At 39.7% G+C, this 21,909-nt stretch overlaps 1 protein-coding gene across 3 annotated transcripts in view; it reads right to left on the minus strand.

The window, feature by feature from the left end:
* Positions 1–21,909, minus strand: part of LOC139446048 (dynein axonemal heavy chain 12-like) — an 82,761-nt gene that overhangs the window by 37,938 nt on the left and 22,914 nt on the right. For all 3 annotated transcript variants that reach the window (XM_071227315.1, XM_071227316.1, XM_071227314.1), the window contains 21 exons: positions 19,468–19,662; positions 18,685–18,806; positions 17,970–18,252; positions 16,817–17,093; positions 15,604–15,929; positions 15,376–15,468; positions 14,656–15,048; positions 14,197–14,426; positions 11,172–11,355; positions 10,561–10,785; positions 9,578–9,760; positions 9,281–9,406; positions 6,196–6,384; positions 5,939–6,084; positions 4,891–5,193; positions 4,570–4,762; positions 3,906–4,111; positions 3,107–3,181; positions 2,693–2,780; positions 764–942; positions 31–223 (listed from right to left, as the gene is read on the minus strand). In XM_071227315.1, coding sequence (XP_071083416.1) covers positions 31–223; positions 764–942; positions 2,693–2,780; positions 3,107–3,181; positions 3,906–4,111; positions 4,570–4,762; positions 4,891–5,193; positions 5,939–6,084; positions 6,196–6,384; positions 9,281–9,406; positions 9,578–9,760; positions 10,561–10,785; positions 11,172–11,355; positions 14,197–14,426; positions 14,656–15,048; positions 15,376–15,468; positions 15,604–15,929; positions 16,817–17,093; positions 17,970–18,252; positions 18,685–18,806; positions 19,468–19,662 — 4,209 coding nt within the window. The remainder of the gene's footprint in view (positions 1–30; positions 224–763; positions 943–2,692; positions 2,781–3,106; positions 3,182–3,905; positions 4,112–4,569; positions 4,763–4,890; positions 5,194–5,938; positions 6,085–6,195; positions 6,385–9,280; positions 9,407–9,577; positions 9,761–10,560; positions 10,786–11,171; positions 11,356–14,196; positions 14,427–14,655; positions 15,049–15,375; positions 15,469–15,603; positions 15,930–16,816; positions 17,094–17,969; positions 18,253–18,684; positions 18,807–19,467; positions 19,663–21,909) is intronic.

Raw genomic sequence — 21,909 nt, forward strand, 5'->3', positions numbered from 1 at the left:
ATAGTATACTTTCCATGCTACATGTCCTACCTTGAGATCTTCTCTCCACTCAACCTTGCCATAGTTCTTGGAGATCTCTGGCTGGAAGATGCTGTAGCCAGCCATAGCCGTGGCTAATCTGGTCAAGGACTGCCGCCCACTGCCCCCAACCCCCACGAGCAGGGCGTTGCCCCCCGGCACACGCAGAATACGACAGATGCGGGACAGGTGCTCCAATACATATCTGACAAAACAATTGGTATGTAAATTACAACGACCAGCACCAAGATCACAACACATTTTTCACCCTGGGGATTTCAGGGAAGAACATCCCTTGTTTGTGAGCCAACTAAAGAGGACTAGATGTTCAGGTCTGGAGGCTTGGCTGTCATCACAACCCGGTGGTGTCAATTGTTTTTTCATGCTTTCAGTCACTGGATTGTCTGGTCCAGACTAAATTATTTTCAGACCTCCGTCATAGAGCTGGAATCGTGATGACTGCATCTTCCCGAGGCAAGGGAGTTAACTGACTAAAAAAGTCCATTTTCCACCCTTGCCGAAATATGGCTTCATCAAAGCGTCACCAGTGGCCATTACGAGTTATCTCACTTCTGTATCCCTTCTATTCACCAATCAGATTCCACCTCTCACTTCACTTGCATTTGCTTCGAATAAAATGGCAGCACACAGTCAACACGATCTGATCAATTATCAAGATCTATATTGTAACAAAATGTGCTATTGTGTGCCCCCTAATTGTGGCTGTGTGACAGTGTGTCTCTACCTGAAGATGACAAGGTTCATCCTGGTCTTGTGGGTGTTGTTGTACTCCTCCAGACAAAGCTCCACCACTCTGTAAAACTCCTCCAGCGACTTGACTTCCTCGTACACCCTCTCCTCTGTCTCTGCATCAGGGTTCATGTAGTCCCCAAACATCAAACTACGCAGGTCTTGCTCTTGTACCTGTAGTGACACATATAATGAGTATACCTCATACTTGGGTGTGGAAATCCTTATGTTTAGACTGATTTTAAAATTCCTATACTAATAAACCTTAAGTCTTGGGATTATAGGTGTTTTACTTTAGTTTGGATTACACAAAGAAACTTGACGATCTATTTTTATATTCTGTACTGTTAGAAAAAAAGAAAATTAATTATTCAAAAGAAAGAATTAACCAGAAAGAGGTCTTTACATGAACATCATTTGAGACAATATCGACCACAGCCATTCTCTTTATTTTACGTTTGAAAAGAGTTTTTGCAAGCTTGATGGTTTTGGCAGCCTGAAACACAGCTCAGAGTTGATTAACTCATGGTGAATCTAACCTAGTGTCACCCAGTAGCTAGTGCAGGTGATATCTGTTGTGTGTAGCACACTCCAACTTGTACAATTGACACAAACAAAGGAAACAATTTCTGTGAATAAAATGAACATTAAAATTCCAAGGTGACTCAAATGTCAATGAAAAAAGAAACAATTGGGCAAGTGTTCAAAGTCATGCCTTATGTAACTATAAAGGTCTTACTCTATCAATACTACCTGATAATGAGTGCCTTCAGTCCAGATAGAACTGGATGTTGATTGCTGTGGGTTGCAGTAGTAATGGTGTCTATTCTATCTCTCATTCAGAAGTGTAGGATGCTAGCTACAATTTACTGACATGTACTACATCCATCCATAAAGCACTATTATAAACATGCAATCTAGGCATGTTGGCTCTAGTGTTGTAGATTTACTACCGTGATATGCTGCTTGACATGTATTTCATGGGTATTTTACAGTCATGTAAATATATTGTACGTCCTGACATTCATAACTTCAACCCTGGAATAAAATCTCAACAACATGCAAGGTTAAGGAGGGAGAAACAAACAGGATAGAAACAGGAATGAAAGGTTCAAAACACAGCAGACATATACCTCTCCCTGTAACAGAGAATTGGTTACATTGTTACAGCAAGGGAACACGTGAAGAAAAATGGGTCCATTACTACAAAGATTCTGCCAGAGTGCTGTCACAGGGACCATATCACCCCACTAACTGTCACAGGTTGGTCTTCTTTAACTACTAAATGCCGTAAAAGCATGCTCAATTGTTATCACCCTTAAATATAATGATATTGTGTTTTGGCCATTTGGATTAATATGAGTTGGACAATTCACCTCAAAATCAAGCTTTTATTTGCAAATAAGGGAAGAGGTTGTAAATTCTTTTATAATATTTACATAATATAGTGAGATACTGTACATCTACAGTAATGTCCTTACTGTCTACTATGACATGCAACTGCTTGCACAGTACTTGTTGGATGTGCGTTGTACTTGCTAATGAGATCTGACAGAATCTTCACATACACACATACATGGGAGTTGTAAAAGCAGACTTAGTCCCAGTCACCCAAAAGGTAAAGATTCCTCCAAGTTAAGAAACCAAGAGAGTATGCATATATTACACAGCCTGAGAGTATGTTAGAGAGCTCACACAATGAAGGCAGCCCTAATTCAGAATTTAAGCCACTAACAGGATTACACAAGAGAAACAGTTGAATACATAGTAAAGAGGTTTTAAGTTATATGACAGAGAGAGTTCAGAAGCCTGAGAGAAACAGTCAATGAATACGAAATAACAGAGACAGTTTCCGAAGCGGATGATGATAGTGTTCAGCCTGAGAATGTTCTGAGAGGCAAACAGCAACCATAAAACCACCTACCTTGCCCCCCTCTCCTCCATTAGCAAGATGTTCAAACACTCCATCAAAGCTCTCCTTGAAATGTTCTCTCACCAAGCTACCTACAGTCCTGGCAATACAAACACAGTGTCAGAATTCCTTCCTGAATTGAAGGTTTAAATGGTGTTAATAGGACATTTCAATAACTCAAGACGAAGTGACCTTCAAAGTTATAAATGTCCTTGACAGGACTCTAAACTGCCTCTATATATTGCTTGATGGAACACAAATCTTGAAAACATTGATCTGTAAAAGATCACTGTCAGTCAGGTGGGTATTTTAAACACTGTAATACTGCTGGGCTAGAAATGAATCACCTTTGACCAAACGTATATCAGAATCATTGATATGAAACTGATGTTAGCACAAGCAAAATAAAACATACTAAATACTTACTTAAACAGCCATGATCGGTCACCGTCATCAGTGAGACGGTCATAGAACACTCTCATAACTTCATGCACCCACAGCCTGAAACATTGACAAGTTCCAACATATCTACCAGTGGTAGAACAAGTAGGTCAGGTAAGGCAATAGTTGCATGGCATTACCCAAATTATAACATTCAAGCACATTATTAGAGACAGATCATGTGTCTAGTTAGTTGTCCCCATAGATTTAGCTGGACTGCGCAGATAAACGCAGTGGCCGAATGATCCCATCTCAAAGTGGGAGGGATATGACAATCAGTATAGGGAGAAAAGGTAAAGGTAATCCATGTGAGGATTGTGAGAAATGGGGAAAATACCAATCTGTTCATAAAATGGAACTTGTCCCAAATTTCCGACGTCCGATTCTATTCAGGGAGTCATCATTATTAAAATTTGGGTAAATAAAATTAAAGCTTGTACATTTGATCAACATCTTTAAAGAGGCTGTACATGATATTGATATCACATATAAGAAATAAACAACTCTGTGCCCCTTGCGGTTTATTCTCAATGTAGTGTTTTATTGTATGATAAACAACTCCCACTCGTTTTTTTCCTTAAATAAAATATTCAAACTTTCTTTTTTATTCTTAAAAGTGCTGTCATAAAGAAGATAAAATGAATGACCCCTTGACAAACATTTAGTCAACATTAGCCTTCTGTCTCTCCACTGTTCGTATATAATGATTAAACGTCGTGCACAATCCATAGTCATCGATATTTGTTAAAGCATCTTGTCTTCTGCTACAATGCAGGAAGCTCACCTGATCATCTGTCGTTTATTCTCTACTTGTTCTTTCTTAATAAGACAGACGCCCAGGATGACTCGAGAGAAGTCTCTCAAGTTAAACACATAATGGGACTTGGCTGGTGTAGGCAGCAGGTTGGCCATTGCCTGCTTGTACATCTCCATGGTAGCCTGCACTATGTTGTTCCCCGCAGAGAAGAAGTCAGCGGAGAACTCCTGACCCTGGACACACAGAGATGCCAGTCAGAGAGCTTGCATTAACATGAAGGAACTTTCTATCGTGCCTGCTAGTGTGCAGCAGTAATATATAAAAACATTTTGTTCTGAGGGAGCTAGAGAAACAGAATTTCAAGGAAAAAAGGAATTCTTTTGAGAAAAAAATTAATCAAATTAAATTGTTGCCAACTTTGGATAAGTAGTTGACACAGAAGCAAAATTATGGCCGCGATATTGGAAACATGGATGGAAAAAATCAGAAAGTTGTGCTCAATGACAAGTGGCGTTCATGTACAAATTCAGGTTACCCTTTGGTTTATGCAGGCCAAGTTTTATTGGTGATAAGAATGTAGTATCCTCAGTGGATCTTCACCTGCACCTAATAGTATCTCGCCAGTCTTCTTATGCACCTGGTACATTGACAACACAGCATTAGCCCTGTAGCAACTGGTGATGTGACTTACCCTCAAGTAAGTTGACATGAGTGTGGAGAAGATTTTGATCATCGTGTCCTCGTTAAAGGGGTTCATGGCCACTAGGTTGAAGTGTCGGAGGAACCTGGGCGTGACGTGGTTGCGGCCTCCGCCCGGGGGGCCCATGGCTGCCAGGAACTGCACATCCTGCAGCGTCAGCTTGGAGGTGTCCTTCAGGTCATACCTGCACAACCACGTCTTTCATCACAACCAATATCTAGACAAGCATAAATACTTTACTCCTAACAAATATTTAATGAGAAAGTGAATTCATAACTTTGTTGAATTTGAACAGCAAAAAGATTTTCTCACCAGTTTCCATGATCAATGCACTGCCTAAGCAATTCAATCGGAGGTTGGGCGCCATACACTTCTTTAGCTGGCATGTTGAGATCGTCCACAAATATCACGGCTCTCTTTCCCATCTGTGGTCCGAACACGCCCTTCCTCCGCTTGTCAAGCTTGGACATGATGATGTTCTGAGTCATGTTGGCACTGGTTTGAGCAGAGAAGTTGACAAATGTTGGCAGGTAGCGGTCCTTCGAGAGACTCATCATCTTCTCCTGGACATACACACTCTTGCCTGTTCCTGTTGGGCCCACAAATAGCAGGGGTCTGCAAACAAACAGTTTCTCATTACATACATGTATCAAGTTCCCATTCAAACTGAAATACAAGGGTCTTGTATCTATATATTCCTTTGTCCAAAACAATAATATCAGAATCTATTTACAATAATTAAAAAAATCTGAAAAATTAGAATTTTAGCATAAAATGTATATTTACATACTTATCCTATCTCACATTATGCATATCTTCTTTCTTCTTGGATCCAATGTGAAAACGTGCTGGAACCATGTTTCAAGTTTCCAAAAATAGTAATTTATCCAGTTGTTGGTTGTAACCATACAGATGCTGGGGTGTGTTTGGGTGAATGTTTTTGTTTTAGAAGCTGGAAACATGGTTCAAGCACGGTTCCAGATAGGATCATAGAAGAAAGAAGATATGCATAGTGTGAGTTAGGAGAAGTTCAAAAATATATAATTGTTGGATTTTTAAATAATAACTCATAAAATGAATTGTAAATATTTTTTTGAAATACAAATTCTTCTCTCACATGAGTAAATCCATGAACACCTTACTTTATAAATGTTAAACATCTTGCACTTGGAAAGGAATTTGCATTTATTTTTTCTCTCTAAACAAAATGACCCAAGCGACTTTATACCAAATAACATAAAATGTACCGCGCAGTATATATATATTTTTATTTTCATTTAGACCAACCAAAGCTGACTGGTTAGTAAAATTTCCATAAACCATAAAATAATAAAAGTGTGGCCTCAATTGAAGTGCCTACCGTCCATGTTCTATACACAGGTCCATGAGGTAGGCATATCTTGCAGTGTCCATGGTCGGGACCAGCATCTCTCGGATCTTCTTACTCTTCACCTCAGCTCCCTTGATGAGGTCATTCCAGTGACGCCACTGACCTCGAGCCTTTTGCTGAAAAGAGAAAACATTCTGTCTCATATATGCATTCATTTATGAAATAATTTGGCCTTACATCAGTAGTACATTGCACAAAGTCAACAGCAGGTCTTTAGAGTGCCTCACCTCATACATGACGTCGTACACCATGTTGTCACTGGGGAAGGGCACCTCGATCTTTCCAAGAACTTTGGGTAAGGGGTGTTCCTCAAACTTTCCTGACAGAAGATCTTTGAAGAACACATCAAACTTCTGTCTGCCATCAACATCGACCACTCCTCCGATAGACCATGGTGTGGAAAACAGGACAGCCGACTAAAACAGAGCAGTTTCACAGGATGGGAAACAGTTGTGCATACATTGATAGTTGCATCACATGGTGTTCTTGATGGGAAACAGTTGTGGATACATTGATAGTTGCATCACATTGTGTTCTAGATGGGAAACAGTTGTGGATACATTGATAGTTGCATCACATGGTGTTCTAGATGGGAAACAGTTGTGCATACATTGATAGTTGCATCACATGGTGTTCTAGATGGGAAACAGTTGTGGATACATTGATAGTTGCATCACATGGTGTTCTTGATGGGAAACAGTTGTGGATACATTGATAGTTGCATCACATGGTGTTCTAGATGGGAAACAGTTGCGGATACATTGATAGTTGCATCACATTGTGTTCTAGATGGGAAACAGTTGTGGATACATTGATAGTTGCATCACATGGTGTTCTAGATGGGAAACAGTTGTGCATACATTGATAGTTGCATCACATGGTGTTCTAGATGGGAAACAGTTGTGGATACATTGATAGTTGCATCACATGGTGTTCTAGATGGGAAACAGTTGTGCATACATTGATAGTTGCATCACATTGTGTTCTAGATGGGAAACAGTTGCGGATACATTGATAGTTGCATCACATGGTGTTCTAGATGGGAAACAGTTGTGGATACATTGATAGTTGCATCACATGGTGTTCTAGATGGGAAACAGTTGTGGATACATTGAAAGTTGCATCACATGGTGTTCTAGATGGGAAACAGTTGTGGATACATTGAAAGTTGCATCACATGGTGTTCTAGGTGGGAAACAGTTGTGGATACATTGATAGTTGCATCACATGGTGTTCTAGATGGGAAACAGTTGTAGATACATTGATAGTTGCATCACATTGTGTTCTAGATGGGAAACAGTTGCGGATACATTGATAGTTGCATCACATGGTGTTCTAGATGGGAAACAGTTGTGGATACATTGATAGTTGCATCACATGGTGTTCTAGATGGGAAACAGTTGTGGATACATTGAAAGTTGCATCACATGGTGTTCTAGATGGGAAACAGTTGTGGATACATTGAAAGTTGCATCACATGGTGTTCTAGGTGGGAAACAGTTGTGGATACATTGATAGTTGCATCACATGGTGTTCTAGATGGGAAACAGTTGTGGATACATTGATAGTTGCATCACATGGTGTTCTAGATGGGAAACAGTTGTGGATACATTGATAGTTGCATCACATTATGTTCTAGATGGGAAACAGTTGCGGATACATTGATAGTTGCATCACATGGTGTTCTTGATGGGAAACAGTTGCGGATACATTGATAGTTGCATCACATGGTGTTCTTGATGGGAAACAGTTGTGCATACATTGATAGTTGCATCACATGGTGTTCTAGATGGGAAACAGTTGTGGATACATTGAAAGTTGCATCACATGGTGTTCTAGATGGGAAACAGTTGTGGATACATTGAAAGTTGCATCACATGGTGTTCTAGGTGGGAAACAGTTGTGGATACATTGATAGTTGCATCACATGGTGTTCTAGATGGGAAACAGTTGTGGATACATTGATAGTTGCATCACATGGTGTTCTAGATGGGAAACAGTTGTGGATACATTGATAGTTGCATCACATTATGTTCTAGATGGGAAACAGTTGTGGATACATTGATAGTTGCATCACATGGTGTTCTAGATGGGAAACAGTTGTGGATACATTGATAGTTGCATCACATGGTGTTCTTGATGGGAAACAGTTGTGCATACATTGATAGTTGCATCACATGGTGTTCTAGATGGGAAACAGTTGTGCATACATTGATAGTTGCATCACATGGTGTTCTAGATGGGAAACAGTTGTGCATACATTGATAGTTGCATCACATGGTGTTCTAGATGGGAAACAGTTGTGGATACATTGATAGTTGCATCACATGGTGTTCTAGATGGGAAACAGTTGTGGATACATTGATAGTTGCATCACATTATGTTCTAGATGGGAAACAGTTGCGGATACATTGATAGTTGCATCACATGGTGTTCTTGATGGGAAACAGTTGCGGATACATTGATAGTTGCATCACATGGTGTTCTTGATGGGAAACAGTTGTGCATACATTGATAGTTGCATCACATGGTGTTCTAGATGGGAAACAGTTGTGGATACATTGATAGTTGCATCACATGGTGTTCTAGATGGGAAACAGTTGTGGATACATTGAAAGTTGCATCACATGGTGTTCTAGATGGGAAACAGTTGCGGATACATTTATAGTTGCATCACTTTGTGTTCTAGATGGGAAACAGTTGTGGATACATTGATAGTTTCATCACTTTGTGTTCTAGATGGGAAACAGTTGTAGATACATTGATAGTTGCATCACATGGTGTTCTTGATGGGAAACAGTTGTGAATACATTGATAGTTGCATCACATGGTGTTCTAGATGGGAAACAGTTGTGGATACATTGGTAGTTGCATCACATGGTGTTCTAAATGGGAAACAGTTGTGGATACATGCTGAGTGATTGATTGTCACAAATGTTTGAGCTATTTACGGGTGGTTTGTAAATAGCCTGTTCTGCAGCACAAAACCAGTGGTTGACAGTATGAGCATTAATCTTGTTTTCTTGGTTAAGAGAAACAACAGATTGCACAACCTAACAATAAGATCCCAATTTTAGTGTTCTTTTAATGATAAGCATGGGGTACTTGCGACATATTCATGGCAAAATTGAAAACAAAGATATGTCAACATGCATACTTTTTTGACAGTTCATTTGACAAATACATATTGAACTGTCTCATATCAGTTTTTCTATTAAATGATGTTGTGATGTGCTAACATTCTATGCTGGTATAGTTTTCATAAATAACTTGGGTGCAAATTCAGTTAGTCCCAAAGTTTCGTTCACTCACCACGAGGTACACTTTGATGTGCTTGTTGTCAGCTGCATCGTCTTTGTTGATGGACTCGTGCATCAACATATCGATGAGATACATCAGAGAACGGACCAGGTTGGCGGGGCTTGTGGGGACATACTCCTGCAAAAAACAATCACTTCATAAAATATCTACTTATCATAACTAGGTCGATTACAATCAGAAAGAAAAAGACACAGTAACATCATCTGGACTGATAATAAGAGGTCAACTTGAATCAGTTCTACTTGAGATCATTTCAGATGATGCTCAGGTTTGCAGTTTTCTGCTGACCTTGCAGTGTTTCCTAACAAAGTTGAGGCAAGGGTCCACAAGCCACTCGAACAGGGCATCAACCAGTTCCGCACTCTCCTTCAGCACTTCAGGGAAGGTGTGGATCCAAGACTTGACTATTGGCCTCCAGCCCAGTGTTGTTGGCTCGAGGTACACCATACCGCACCGAGACACCGTGGCAGGCTGCAGGGAACAGTCACAGCATTAGACAGGAGAATTCAAAAGACATTTTTACAGGTACAGAATTTCAATAATGACCATTTTCTGATAAAATTAAAGGAAATGAAAAACAAATGAAGCTCATGTGGTATTGAGCTGTAAGGCATATGATGATAGTCGATAAGACTGCATGCCCTTTTCGAACAAACCCACGACATATGATATTTTAACAATAATGTCAACAAAGATGAAAGACATCAACTTCAAGGTATCTGAATACATCTCATGCAGTTTCCGTCAGAGAGGTGGTGTGTAAAAAATATGCATGCTATCATACATTTAACATGTAACTCTATAGTCTGGGTTTAGTGGCGTCATGTACAATAACATCCTTAGTCTAAGAATCCTTGAAATACATTTCTTAACTTTGGCCTATCAATGTAGTTTGAGCATGGATATGTCTTATCCACTTTCTGATAAAGCGGAGAAGAAAGGCTCTGTTAAATTTCTTTCCATTTACTGAGGACAAAAGGTCAATTTTATACTTAAACGGAAGACATGGCACTGTTAGGATCATTCTAAACTGTATAAAGATAGCATAAAAAAGAAAACTATAAGGTCTTGAGTTTAAGGAAAACTGCTGGTTTTAGTTCAAAACATATCTTGTCTAGTTTGAAACGAAACAGCTGATTTCTTCACTGCTTCTCTGCTGCCTTTCTGCAGATTCACACCAGAACAAGACTGTATTACAAGTACCGTAAAAGGCATCAGTTCACAGTCCACCTCAAATGGATTGTCTCCACCTCCACTAGGCATGAGCTTACCGAGGCCTGCGAGAGATCCATGGTTTCAAAGATGAGACTCATGACAGAAGACATCTGGATGATCTCGCCACTCATGAGACACAGCTTCTTGTTGTCATCCAGAACAGTGTTCATGTTCTCAATCCACAGAGCATCGATGGGGCCATCAAATATGACCCACTTCCTGTCGGGGGTATCCGTGGAGGCAAACTCCCTGAATGTGTTGGCGACCACGCCATCTGTCCACTGGAAATATACAACATCACACATGGGCTCATCTCAAGACAACAGCAATGTCTACAAACCACTGTGATAATAACTCAAAATGAAAACTGCTTTAGCCAGAGAGTGAGTTTAATGTGGTTTGCACAGTATTTCAGTTATATTCCGTTATGAAAGTAGAGATCCAGGAACTGGATACAACTTTGGTGAAATCCTCAAGCACACGTATGGTGCTGACAAACATAGAAACATAATCAAGTTGAACTGGGATTCAAACCCATGATCATAGGTACACAACTAAGGGATGCAACTCCACACAGCAAACTGTAGTCCCTGAGATGAAAGGGTCACATGTGCGCCCTTTAGGTTGTGGAAGAGTATAATAACATCCTAGCTTGCTGCCTGTTTACCTCATGAGAGACAGGATCAAACTGTCCAAACAGCTGGCCCATGGTGATGGCTTTTGGGTTGACGATCCTCGTGATGACCCTCTCGAAGTCCTCATGACCTTCCTCACTGAGCTGTGTCATGCCCTCCCCTAACACCTCCAGCACCTTGGACTTGGCGCCAAATGGCTCCCCCACCAACATGAAGCTGAAAACAATCCACACTTCCTCAATCAAACTAATAATACATATTGTTTTTTTCATATTCTTTAAAACTCCTTAAAACAGTACTGAGAGAGCAGCTGACCCATGTTAAAAAGAATTGGGAACATATCAATAATTTGAACAAACCTCAGAATGACTCAGAATGACAAGAATATGTTTTGAACATTGTACAGTTGGAGCAACCTCACTATTATACAATACTGATGCAACTGCAATAACATATCAATACACTGAAAAGTGTATTTCAAGTGAGTGAGTGACATGTTTTATGCCACAATCGGCCATATAACAGCTATTCAGCTAGGGCTGCATGTACTCATGTCATACATCCTTGGTTGATACGCATGAGCAGCAACCGATGCCATTGTCACACATGGTAACCACCAGGGGCCAGTTCCACAAAGGGATCTTAGCACTATAAGGTGATCGTAACTCCCATACTTAAGCATAGACTTAAGATCATTCTTTTAATTACTTGGTTTACGGATCTGCCGCTCTTTCAAAGTCCAAATGTTGAACAAAAATAAAAATTAAAATTAAAATGACTCCTTTATTTATAACTGCCGATCTTTGCTTTAAAAACTGCAAAAAAAGAAAAAGATGTGTAAAGTAAAGGGAGGTCACTTTGATATTTCTCGCTGGGATCCTGCTCTGATGCCATCGATGCATGTGAACGCAAAGTGCAGTGGTGACCAGTTTAACAGTTTCAACACCGAAGGCCGGTACAGCGGCCATGAAGCCACAAGTCACCAGACACTGCATGGCATTAGACCGGCCAAGTCACATAAAAATGGTATAAAACTTTATAAACCTACCTGTCATATCATTCATTTATTAAATCTTTCACATTCCGTAATGCCTAAAATACGTATTCCATTTCAATTTATCATTTTTTATCAATATATTGGAAACTTATTCACTATTTCCCGCAATGTTATTGAAAATAAAAAATTTGGACATACACTTCAACAACTGATCCTCATTGAACATGTCAAACAGCAAAATAAAGACGTTTCAAGGAATTCTTTAAATGTATTATAGAAAGTAATAAATAAAATCAAGAAAAATAACTAAAAGTTGTCAAACTTACATCTAAGTTATTATTTCCATCTTTTTGTGCTATCGTGGGTAACATACGTCATAACATCTCAGCTTTCGTTGCCTTGATTTCTCAGATTGATTCATTGATTAAACAATGTTTAATGCCAAAATATATGCATAAGAAATCTTTATCACAGTTTGTAACTACCATGATACATCCATGAATTTGCATATTTTTAATATAGATCACAATTTCCTGCTTAAAACATTCAGAAAAACATGATTTAACCAAAACCTTTCAAAATCGGAAAATTATCATACCCAAGGACGGTACCATTGCTGTAATTTGTTTGGCTGCCTTAGGTCACATGCTTAAATTTGACCAATCACGAACCTTGTAGCAGATTTCGGCAAGAAAGCATCACTAGAAACCAATGTTGCAGCTACAAAAAGACTCCTATGGATGTTACTATTATCATAATGTCAGTGAAACAATATAAGCTTATTAATGGATACCCACATGGCAGCTTTCGATGAACGTGTTATTCATACGAAGCTTTGAAATCGGTGGTATTTCCTCATGTTAGTGAGTGGACAGCCACTATTATAGGGAAATGTGTAATGACAGATACTATTTGTAATTCTTTTTAAAATAATTTTCCGATTACGTAAATAATGAAAGTAAAACAGAGTGAGTGAGTTGGGTTTAACAACGCTTTTAACAGTATTCAAGTTATATCATGGTGTGTCAGCTTAATGTGGGAGGAAAACCCGAAGTAATGCAGGTCTTAGACGTTTACCACTTCGGTGAAACCAACAAGCACGGGTATGGTGCTGACAAACCTAGAAACATAACTGGTGTGAACCGGGATTCGAACCCATAATCAGGTTTCTGGTGTGTCCAAAGAACGCAATGCTGCACATCGAATCGCGGTGCCTTAGACGACTGGGCCACCCGTGCCCCTTAAACTTAAAAAAACGAAAAAGAAATAGGTAAGTGGATTTTATGAAATCTTATATTTGCTGAAAACTGTGACATTTTGGCTTCCTTGGTCCCTCATCTAGCCGTTATGAATGTGTTAGCTTACATTTTCTTCATTTACAACAAACTTTATTAAGTTGTAAATGAATTATCTAAATAATGTGATACACATAACTTTCATATTCATAAACAATAGGATTAATTAGACCTTTCAAACAGTCTATAGCCAAACATGTAGCAGCAAAGATGTTTTACAAGCAGATATTTTCTTTGATAAATGCTGGCTTCATCTATCACACAAGAGTCTCTGGAAACTCAGTGTCCCAGCAGTAAAATCTTCTGGTTGACTGGTGTTGAAAGAATTAATAGTCGCCCATGCTGCCAAAATAGCAGCGTCTTCATGTATTTCACCCATGACATGAATATTGTTATATTGCCATTTGTGCACAAGGTGTGTGCCAGGGATATAATAAAGATTAAGTTGTTTTACTATTGTTACTCCAGTATATTTTTTTTTGTACCTCCCTAACTATTTAGGACAAAAGTCAAGTTTTTAAAAAAAATTTGGCCTACCTCACTTTTGAAATGAGTTTGAAATCCATAAACCAAGAAATATAAAAAGTGTTGCCTAAGATTGGTTTATGCAAGTGGGCCCTTTGGAATCTTTGCCAAGGTGATCATAACTCCAACACTTTAGCATAGGCTTAAGATCATCATAGTGCTAAGATTGCTTTGTGGAACGGGGCCCTGATCCCTGAACAGGAGGTACAGTGCTACAGGTCACACCTAGGACTGACTCACCCGTGTCTCACTATCATCATCTCGTATGTCTGGATGATCTTCTCCCGGAAGAAGTCCACAAACTGTAGGTTCTTCTTCTCACACTGAGACTGCATGGTAGCAAGGAAGAGCTTGTAGTCGGCCTCTGGCAGCTTGAGTCCCGGGAACAAGTCAGAGATGATACCGTTGAACAGTGGGATGTCGTGGGATAAGAACTTGGGTAAGTTGACATCAATGATTGATCGCAGAAGCTGAAATAAGAATGACAATGCTATGAGAAGCTGTAATTATGTACCGTACTGTGTCACTGTTGAAAAATGAGGTATAAAAAATGATGACGTCAGGAATGATTGCACAACAAAATCAGTGAAATCTGTATGAAGTGTAATAGATACAACCTTGATAATGAAAAGCAATTGTGGATATTTGCCTGAACAGTTTGTCAACCATTGTTGAATGTTGAGACATACAAGGACTTACCAGGATATCTTCATCTTCATCAGGATATTTCAGCTTGAGGTTACCTGCAGCTGACAACACGGCCTTCACAGCTCTCATACCATAGTCGTAGTGAAACTGGGAGGACAGTTGTTCCGAGCACAGTCGGTAGGTGGTCACAATCTTCACAGCCAGATTTCTGGCATCCAGGAAGCCGAAGGAATATAATGAGATCTCAGCGATCATGGCATAGTCTGGCACCATCATGGCCACAGTTCTGAAGAGCACCTTCAAGTTGTCTGGCAGCTCAGAGCGGCCAGCATAGCCAGGGTTCATGGTGATACAAACATAGCAGTTGGGGTTCAAGGCAAGCTCTGTTCCTTCAAACATGAATGTGTCAACCTTGCCCTGGACAGCACGGATAATACACAGGATCTGAGGGAGACAGCAATATATTAGATTCATATAACGCCATCTGTCATAATGTCATTGCTGAAACTAATATATTCCATATCACAACAGCAATAGATACGGTTTTAGTCCACTATTCCTTATAATGATAACATATAGGTAAACCTTTAATAATGGCAAATTTCTACTAGTCCTTATGATACCTTGACTATTGGGCAGTTTGGCAAGGACTACGGGACTAGTGACAATTTCTAACTCTGCACAATTCCTTATCAAAATAATTTCAAATACATAATAACGATAAATTAAACATGACATATAAATGCAAAAATCTCTAAAACAATTGCATACCTGCTGTGCAACCACAGACAACACTTCCAGGTCGATACGGTTGAACTCATCAAAACATGCCCATGCTCCTGCTGAGGCAAGACCTTTGAAGAACTGAAATTCACAAACGAGTTCTAAATATATATATACATAATATTGTAAGTGAAGATAACAATTTTTCTGCGCATCAATAAGGAAACCATTTATGATTATGGAAACTTAGCAGTGAACCTGTGACCAAATATTTACCTTGCCCATAGCAATGTAGTCCAGACCATCGGAGCAGTTGAACACAACACACTGCACAGCCAGAGCCTTTGCCAGATCCTTGGTGGTCTCTGTCTTCCCTGTTCCAGCAGGACCTTCCGGCGCTCCGTTCAGATTGAGATGGAATGCTCCGACCAGTGTTCTGTAGCATCTGTCTGTGAGAGGAGTGATGACAAGGCGGCCGGAGTTGCCAAGGTACTCATTACAGTACCTGACAGTTGCGTTGGTGATGCGCACCAGCATCTTCTCCTCCTCCCAGTAGTAGCGCAGCTGGGACAACCAGTTGAAGTCATTCTCCGCAGCCACACCTAGCATAAACAATAGTCACAGAGATGAAAGGAACTGCACTGTATATATATAAATATAATCTTTGAGAAACTGAATGTCCTGATCGTATACGATCCTTTTTTAATTGTACTCCAAAGAGGCAACAAAGGACTGATTGTATTGGGCCATAATATAGTAATTATTACATCAAATGATTCTCCAAGTACCTTCAGAGAAAAATAAACTTGCTACATGGGCTGCCTTGATGAAATTGTAAATTTTACAATGAATTGTATATTTATAGACTTATCCTATCTCACACTATTCGTCTCTCTTTCTTCTTTGATCCAAAGTGGAAAACATGCTAATACAAAGGTTTCCAGCTTTTAAAAAAACCCAATTTACCTGCATCACCATAGTCACTTCCCAACAATCTGGGTCATGCACGCTCTGTATACATGTTGACCTATACACACTAACCACGTGATTTCCCCAGCCAACTCATTCTCTTTCTAAAGCTTTATAGAATAAGAGAATTGTAATGCGGGGATGAACGGGTGCGCATGTAACGAGTGAGATAGGTTAAGGATTTACAATTTTTTGGGAAATTTACACATTTGCAAACTTATCCTATCTCAAACCATGCATTTATCAAATAGTTGGAAGGTGGGGCTCAATGCCCTAGCCCCAGAAAATAATTGTGTCTGGGCCAGACAATCAAGTGATTGACATCATAAGCATCGATCCATGCTATTTGGATATGATGACATGTACAACCAAGTCAGCGAGTCTGACCACCCAATCCCGTTAGTCTCCTCTTACGACAAGAATAGTCGCTTTTTACGGCAAGCATGGGTTGCTGAAGACCCTATTCTACCCCGGATGTTCACAGGTCCAACCTCTGAGTACTTTTATGAGCTCTGAGTACCTTTATTGGACATGTCCAGCACCACGTCCCGAGCATGTACGTCTATAACCACAAGAGCTCCCAGTGTGATTCTCTGCTGCTTGGTCAGTTTGCCTCGGACCAGCGCCACAACATCAGTCAGCTGAATCTGCAATTTCTCCCAGTAGTCCTTGAGCCCCTGTGGTCCTCCCCGGATAGCCTCATGCACCTCACGTGTCCAGTAAACCTGGGATGCACACAAGACCACCTGGCCCGGCCACTCCTTCACCCACTCACAGCGGGGAGAGATCAGGTAGGCCTTGGGAGAGACAAATCAAATTACTGAATATGAAATAGCAGAAAACAAGGCAAAAGTGAGCAGGGCTCACTAATACCCCTGACCTCAACTCCAACATCATCTGGAGAACAATTTTGACATTGGAGATACTGTATACTGATGCCTTAACGTTTGAGCCGGCGTCTCTTAAAAATCACAACAATATAACCTAGCAATGGCATGATCCAAAGGCGCTATGGTGCGTCAGCGGCAAGCTTTTCAGGATATTGTACACTTGACATAAAAAAGCAACATTTTCTATAAAAAAATCCACTTATCGAAATCGAGTTTTACACTATACCCTTTCTATTGGTATAGAAATTGTACCCCCAACTGGAAAAGAATCCATGAATTAGTTTTCAAGCTATCGGTCGCACAAAGGTTTGCGTAAAATAATTCTAAGTAAAAAAAGGAAAATGGCTGTATTTTTACAAAAAATCCAAATATTGAAAATCAAACTTCACACTGCATCTCGTATTGGCAAAGGCAGTGTTCATCAGTTTGAAAAGAATCTATGCAGTAGTCTTCAAGTTATATGTCGCACAAGAAACTGTCCCCTGATGGATGGACAGAAGGATGGATGGAATTCCTTGGTAAAATTATATACCCTCGCCCTTTTAGGCATTCATAGTCTATCTATATTCAATGTATTGTTTCCATGAACTTTTAAATCAATCAACTGAGCCCCTAAAATAATCAGTTACAGCACTCACAGCCTACATGAGTGCCGATTTCTATCTTCAGGGTGTCAGACTCTTATCCCAAATAGCACTTGACAAACAAACAAGGAAATTGTATAGAACCACCCAAAATTACTTGTTTGATCGATGAAAATTGTGAAACATATCTTATTCTCACCTCAACAGCAGCAGCAATGACATCATGTACAGACAGCAGCATGACGTCCTGGACCTGCAGTAGCCACTTCTCCACTGCCCCCCGCGCCTCGGCTGTAGATATAGTAGTGGAGTACTTCACTTTCTCCCCCTCGCTGGAGAACATGGCATGGATGTCCAGCTTATCGTCAAACTCCAGCTTGGCAATGCCTTCAAAACACTTCTTCAGATGTGGCTGGACTCTCATTGGGTCCTTGGTCTCAGAGAGAATCTCAAGCATCTCATCATTGGACAAGAAGAAGAATCTGAAGGAAGAGATACAACTGATGATCAAGGGAGGTAACTGGCTCAATGATTATTTCATTAAACATCATTCCAATCTAATTTCAATTCTATTCAGGAAAAATGGTGAGGGTGTGAATATTGTACACCATTTCACTTGACAATATTACAATGGGACCAGCAACCTAGTGGTTGATAGTGTAAGCAAGAATCAATGACTCAACCAGTTCAAAATGGTATTACCATATCGATATATTTGTTGGTTCTATTGATGAACATGGGGAGTTGGGGACCCATTCAGCTCTGGCATGGCAGTGCATCAGAAACACAGATACCTTTAATTTGTTTTAGAACTTATTACATCTGCAACATGTTTACAAATCCATGAAAAAAAAAGAAGAAAGAGATAAATCCCAGGCTGACACTACACCTGCTTCATCGTGTAGGACACTAACCGTGGGAAGAAGAGACGTTTCTTTTCCAGGTAGGCATTCAGCCCCTTGTTGATCTTGTCCAGCAGACCATTGCTGTCCACCAGCTTCTCCAGCAGCCCCTGCATGCCCACAGCTGCCATCACCTAAAGCACACAGGCAACACTCACGCTCTACATCAAGTGATGCAGCCCCACCATCCTGTGTCACTTTTACCCACCTCATCATCTACTTATGGTCTTAGCATTGTTTTGTTAACCGAAGTCAAAATGAACAGATTTGGGGATACCATCTTGGTTAATTAAAGTTGTTGGGAATTACATTCAAACCCAAATACATTTTTCACTCAGATTATCTGTGTAGTATTGTTAACTTTACGTCTGTACTAGTGACATCAACAATTCATTATAATACCCGTGAAGATCCGGGGTAGAATAGGTCTTCAGCAACCCATGCTTGTTGTAAAAGGCGACTAATGAGATCAGGTGGTCAGGCTCGCTGACTTGGTTGATGCATGTCATCGTATCCCATTGCTCATGATATGAATCAATGGATTGTCTGGTCCAGACTCGATTATTTACAGAATGCTGTCATAAAGCAGGAATATTGCTGAGTGTGGCGTTAAACAACAAAGAAACATTATCATAAACTTTCTTCTTATTACTTATCAGCTATATCACTTATGATTTCTTTTTTTTATAATGTCGTTCTTCTGACGTAACTGGGGGACATGGATAGGGCCATACTTTAAAAACATGTTGATGAGTTTATTCAAGGCAGGGCATTCTCTTGGTTGATGGTACTGACCTTGGCATCCTTGACAGTGTGCCTCATGACGTCCTTCCAGTTTCTGTCCACCATCTGGAACAGCCTCCCCTCCTCCGGCATCTGCTGCATGATGTCTTCAGAGGAGAAGATGGGCTCCAGATACAGCCACTGCGCTTGCACCTTCAGCCACTCATCGATCGTCTCCTGCGTCCGCATCAGTTTCTCTTCCCACACCTACACACACCAACAACATGCCTTGTTAACATACACCGTCCTACCACACAACAATCTATATACATGTATCATCACAGCTAAACTGATTCAATCATATTTCTGTAAATATGCAAGGAATTATATGACAGGCAAATAACCTCATGAGGTTTGGTAATGATGAATTGGTTGTTAGTAAATATAGTGAGGTTAAATGACAGGCATGCTGTACAAAGTTTGAATACCAGATAAGGTATAGATTGATATCTACTGTTATTATGTAAAGAATAAATAGAAATGATGAATCGCCTGAAGCATCCCTTTATATTTGAATATATTATACTGTCCAAATTACATGCTAGTGACAAACAATACTTTTACTGTTTTCAGAAACTTCTTCAAACATAGTCATACAATTGGAAAAACACAAACAGTCTTGCATGATGTTTATCTGATTTATTTAAAGCAATTTTAAGAATTTTAGGTTGGTGCACAAGACATATCAAACAATCTTGGGTCAATCAACTATAAGTCAACTAATTGACATGGGATTTGCATAAGAAGCACGCAGTACAGGTCTGTTTATTAAGTGCCTCAGATTTCATTATATTTTAATAAAGATATAAAAAAATATATTATACTATTGTCAGGAAGCAATCATAAAATATCCATTAAAAGGAAACTTTAATACTTAAGCTCTTAAAGGTTTCTATGGAGGTAGGGATGTGTAGCAGTCTCTGAAAATAGTGATCCTACTCTATGAACCACTAATCCTTGTGTAGCACTATAAGTCTAGACAAAACTGAGCAAACCTTAACACATTCACTAGAGAGAATTGCTATGTCATGACAACTGTCATGCGTTAAATACATGAGATGTTTATAAAGATGGATAATACAGTGGTGTGTTCAGTGACGTATAAGCACATGGAGCAACAGGCACATCGCATAAGTGAACATCATGCGTATTGTTTGCAATCACCATGCTACGACTATAGCAACTCTCACACCTCTTACTGTAGTCGTTGCATATTATTCCTGGTGCAAGCAGGCCAGCGTTTGTTTGTATGTCTTTGAAACATCATTGAGAATCAAATGCTTTGCATCTTGTGTGAATGCATTAAATCAGATGCTCAAACATGGCAGTGATATGGCCAGGACCCTGTTCCACAACACGATCTTAGCGTTGAGGGGATCATAACTTCTATACTTTAACATAGACTTATGACAACCCTTGCCTTAAGATCGCTTTGTGGCACAGGACCCTGAAATGTGACATGGCAGTGAGTGAGTCATCAAAAGATGAGTGAGAAAGTGGGAGTGAAAGGTCATGAAAAAGGTTCATCACTTGTTGGCAGACTACCTAGATTGTATGTCAGAGTCCTGAAGACAGAGATGCTCATGTTGCTGCTACTGCTAGTCATGCAGAGAGCTAACAGGGCAACCCTGGGTCATCCTTACCAGCCGCCACATAACAACATATCTTCCTCTTTGCGTAGGAATGGTATACATGTCATAACAACATCACAGACACTCAAAAATAATAATAACACGCTCTATTACCAATCAAACCCTGATTTCGAAAATGTTGCAATGATTTTGATTTTCTGTACAGCATAACCTTTCATAGTCATAATCATCCTACCTTGTAACAACCACTCTCTTACAGATCAATTCCTGTCATATTGATTCACACTAAACAATAAATGTTTAAGCTCATCCAGTGAAGAATTTCCTTACATAATCATTGTTATATTTAAACTTAAACACATTTGTCTTCGTTCTATCAGTTCTAAACCTACCTTATCATTACGCTACAGTGGTTACGCTACAACTTGACAAAATGTACCTGACATGAGGTTTCATTTCGGAAAGGCTATACTGTACGTCACAACATTCAATGTTATAGCTTGTGACTAAAAGACAAGTCTTACAAGCATAGAAGAATTCTTTTCATGGCATTTACAGCAGATTTCCATGTTTAATGCTTATACTGGCATACCATGACAGTATGTGGGTGTTTGATGGATAATAAAGTTCATGATTATTATTTCACAAGTTACTGTATATGCTGCAAAATGTCAATGGTATCCTCCAAACTGCAAACCATTCTACAAAAGATATGACTGTGACAGACAGATGTCATTGTGTCATATAACTGTAGTCCCGTTGACACATGCACAGAACTGAAACTGTCAGATGGAAAGTGTTTAAAATGTCCAGTTTGTATTTAAACAGCTGCAAGACTTGGCAGGTCCATCGTCGGCCCATC

This window comes from Haliotis cracherodii, unplaced genomic scaffold (assembly GCF_022045235.1).
Source record: "Haliotis cracherodii isolate W230 unplaced genomic scaffold, xgHalCrac1.p SCAF_6, whole genome shotgun sequence".
NCBI classification, from domain to species: Eukaryota; Metazoa; Mollusca; class Gastropoda; order Lepetellida; family Haliotidae; genus Haliotis; species Haliotis cracherodii.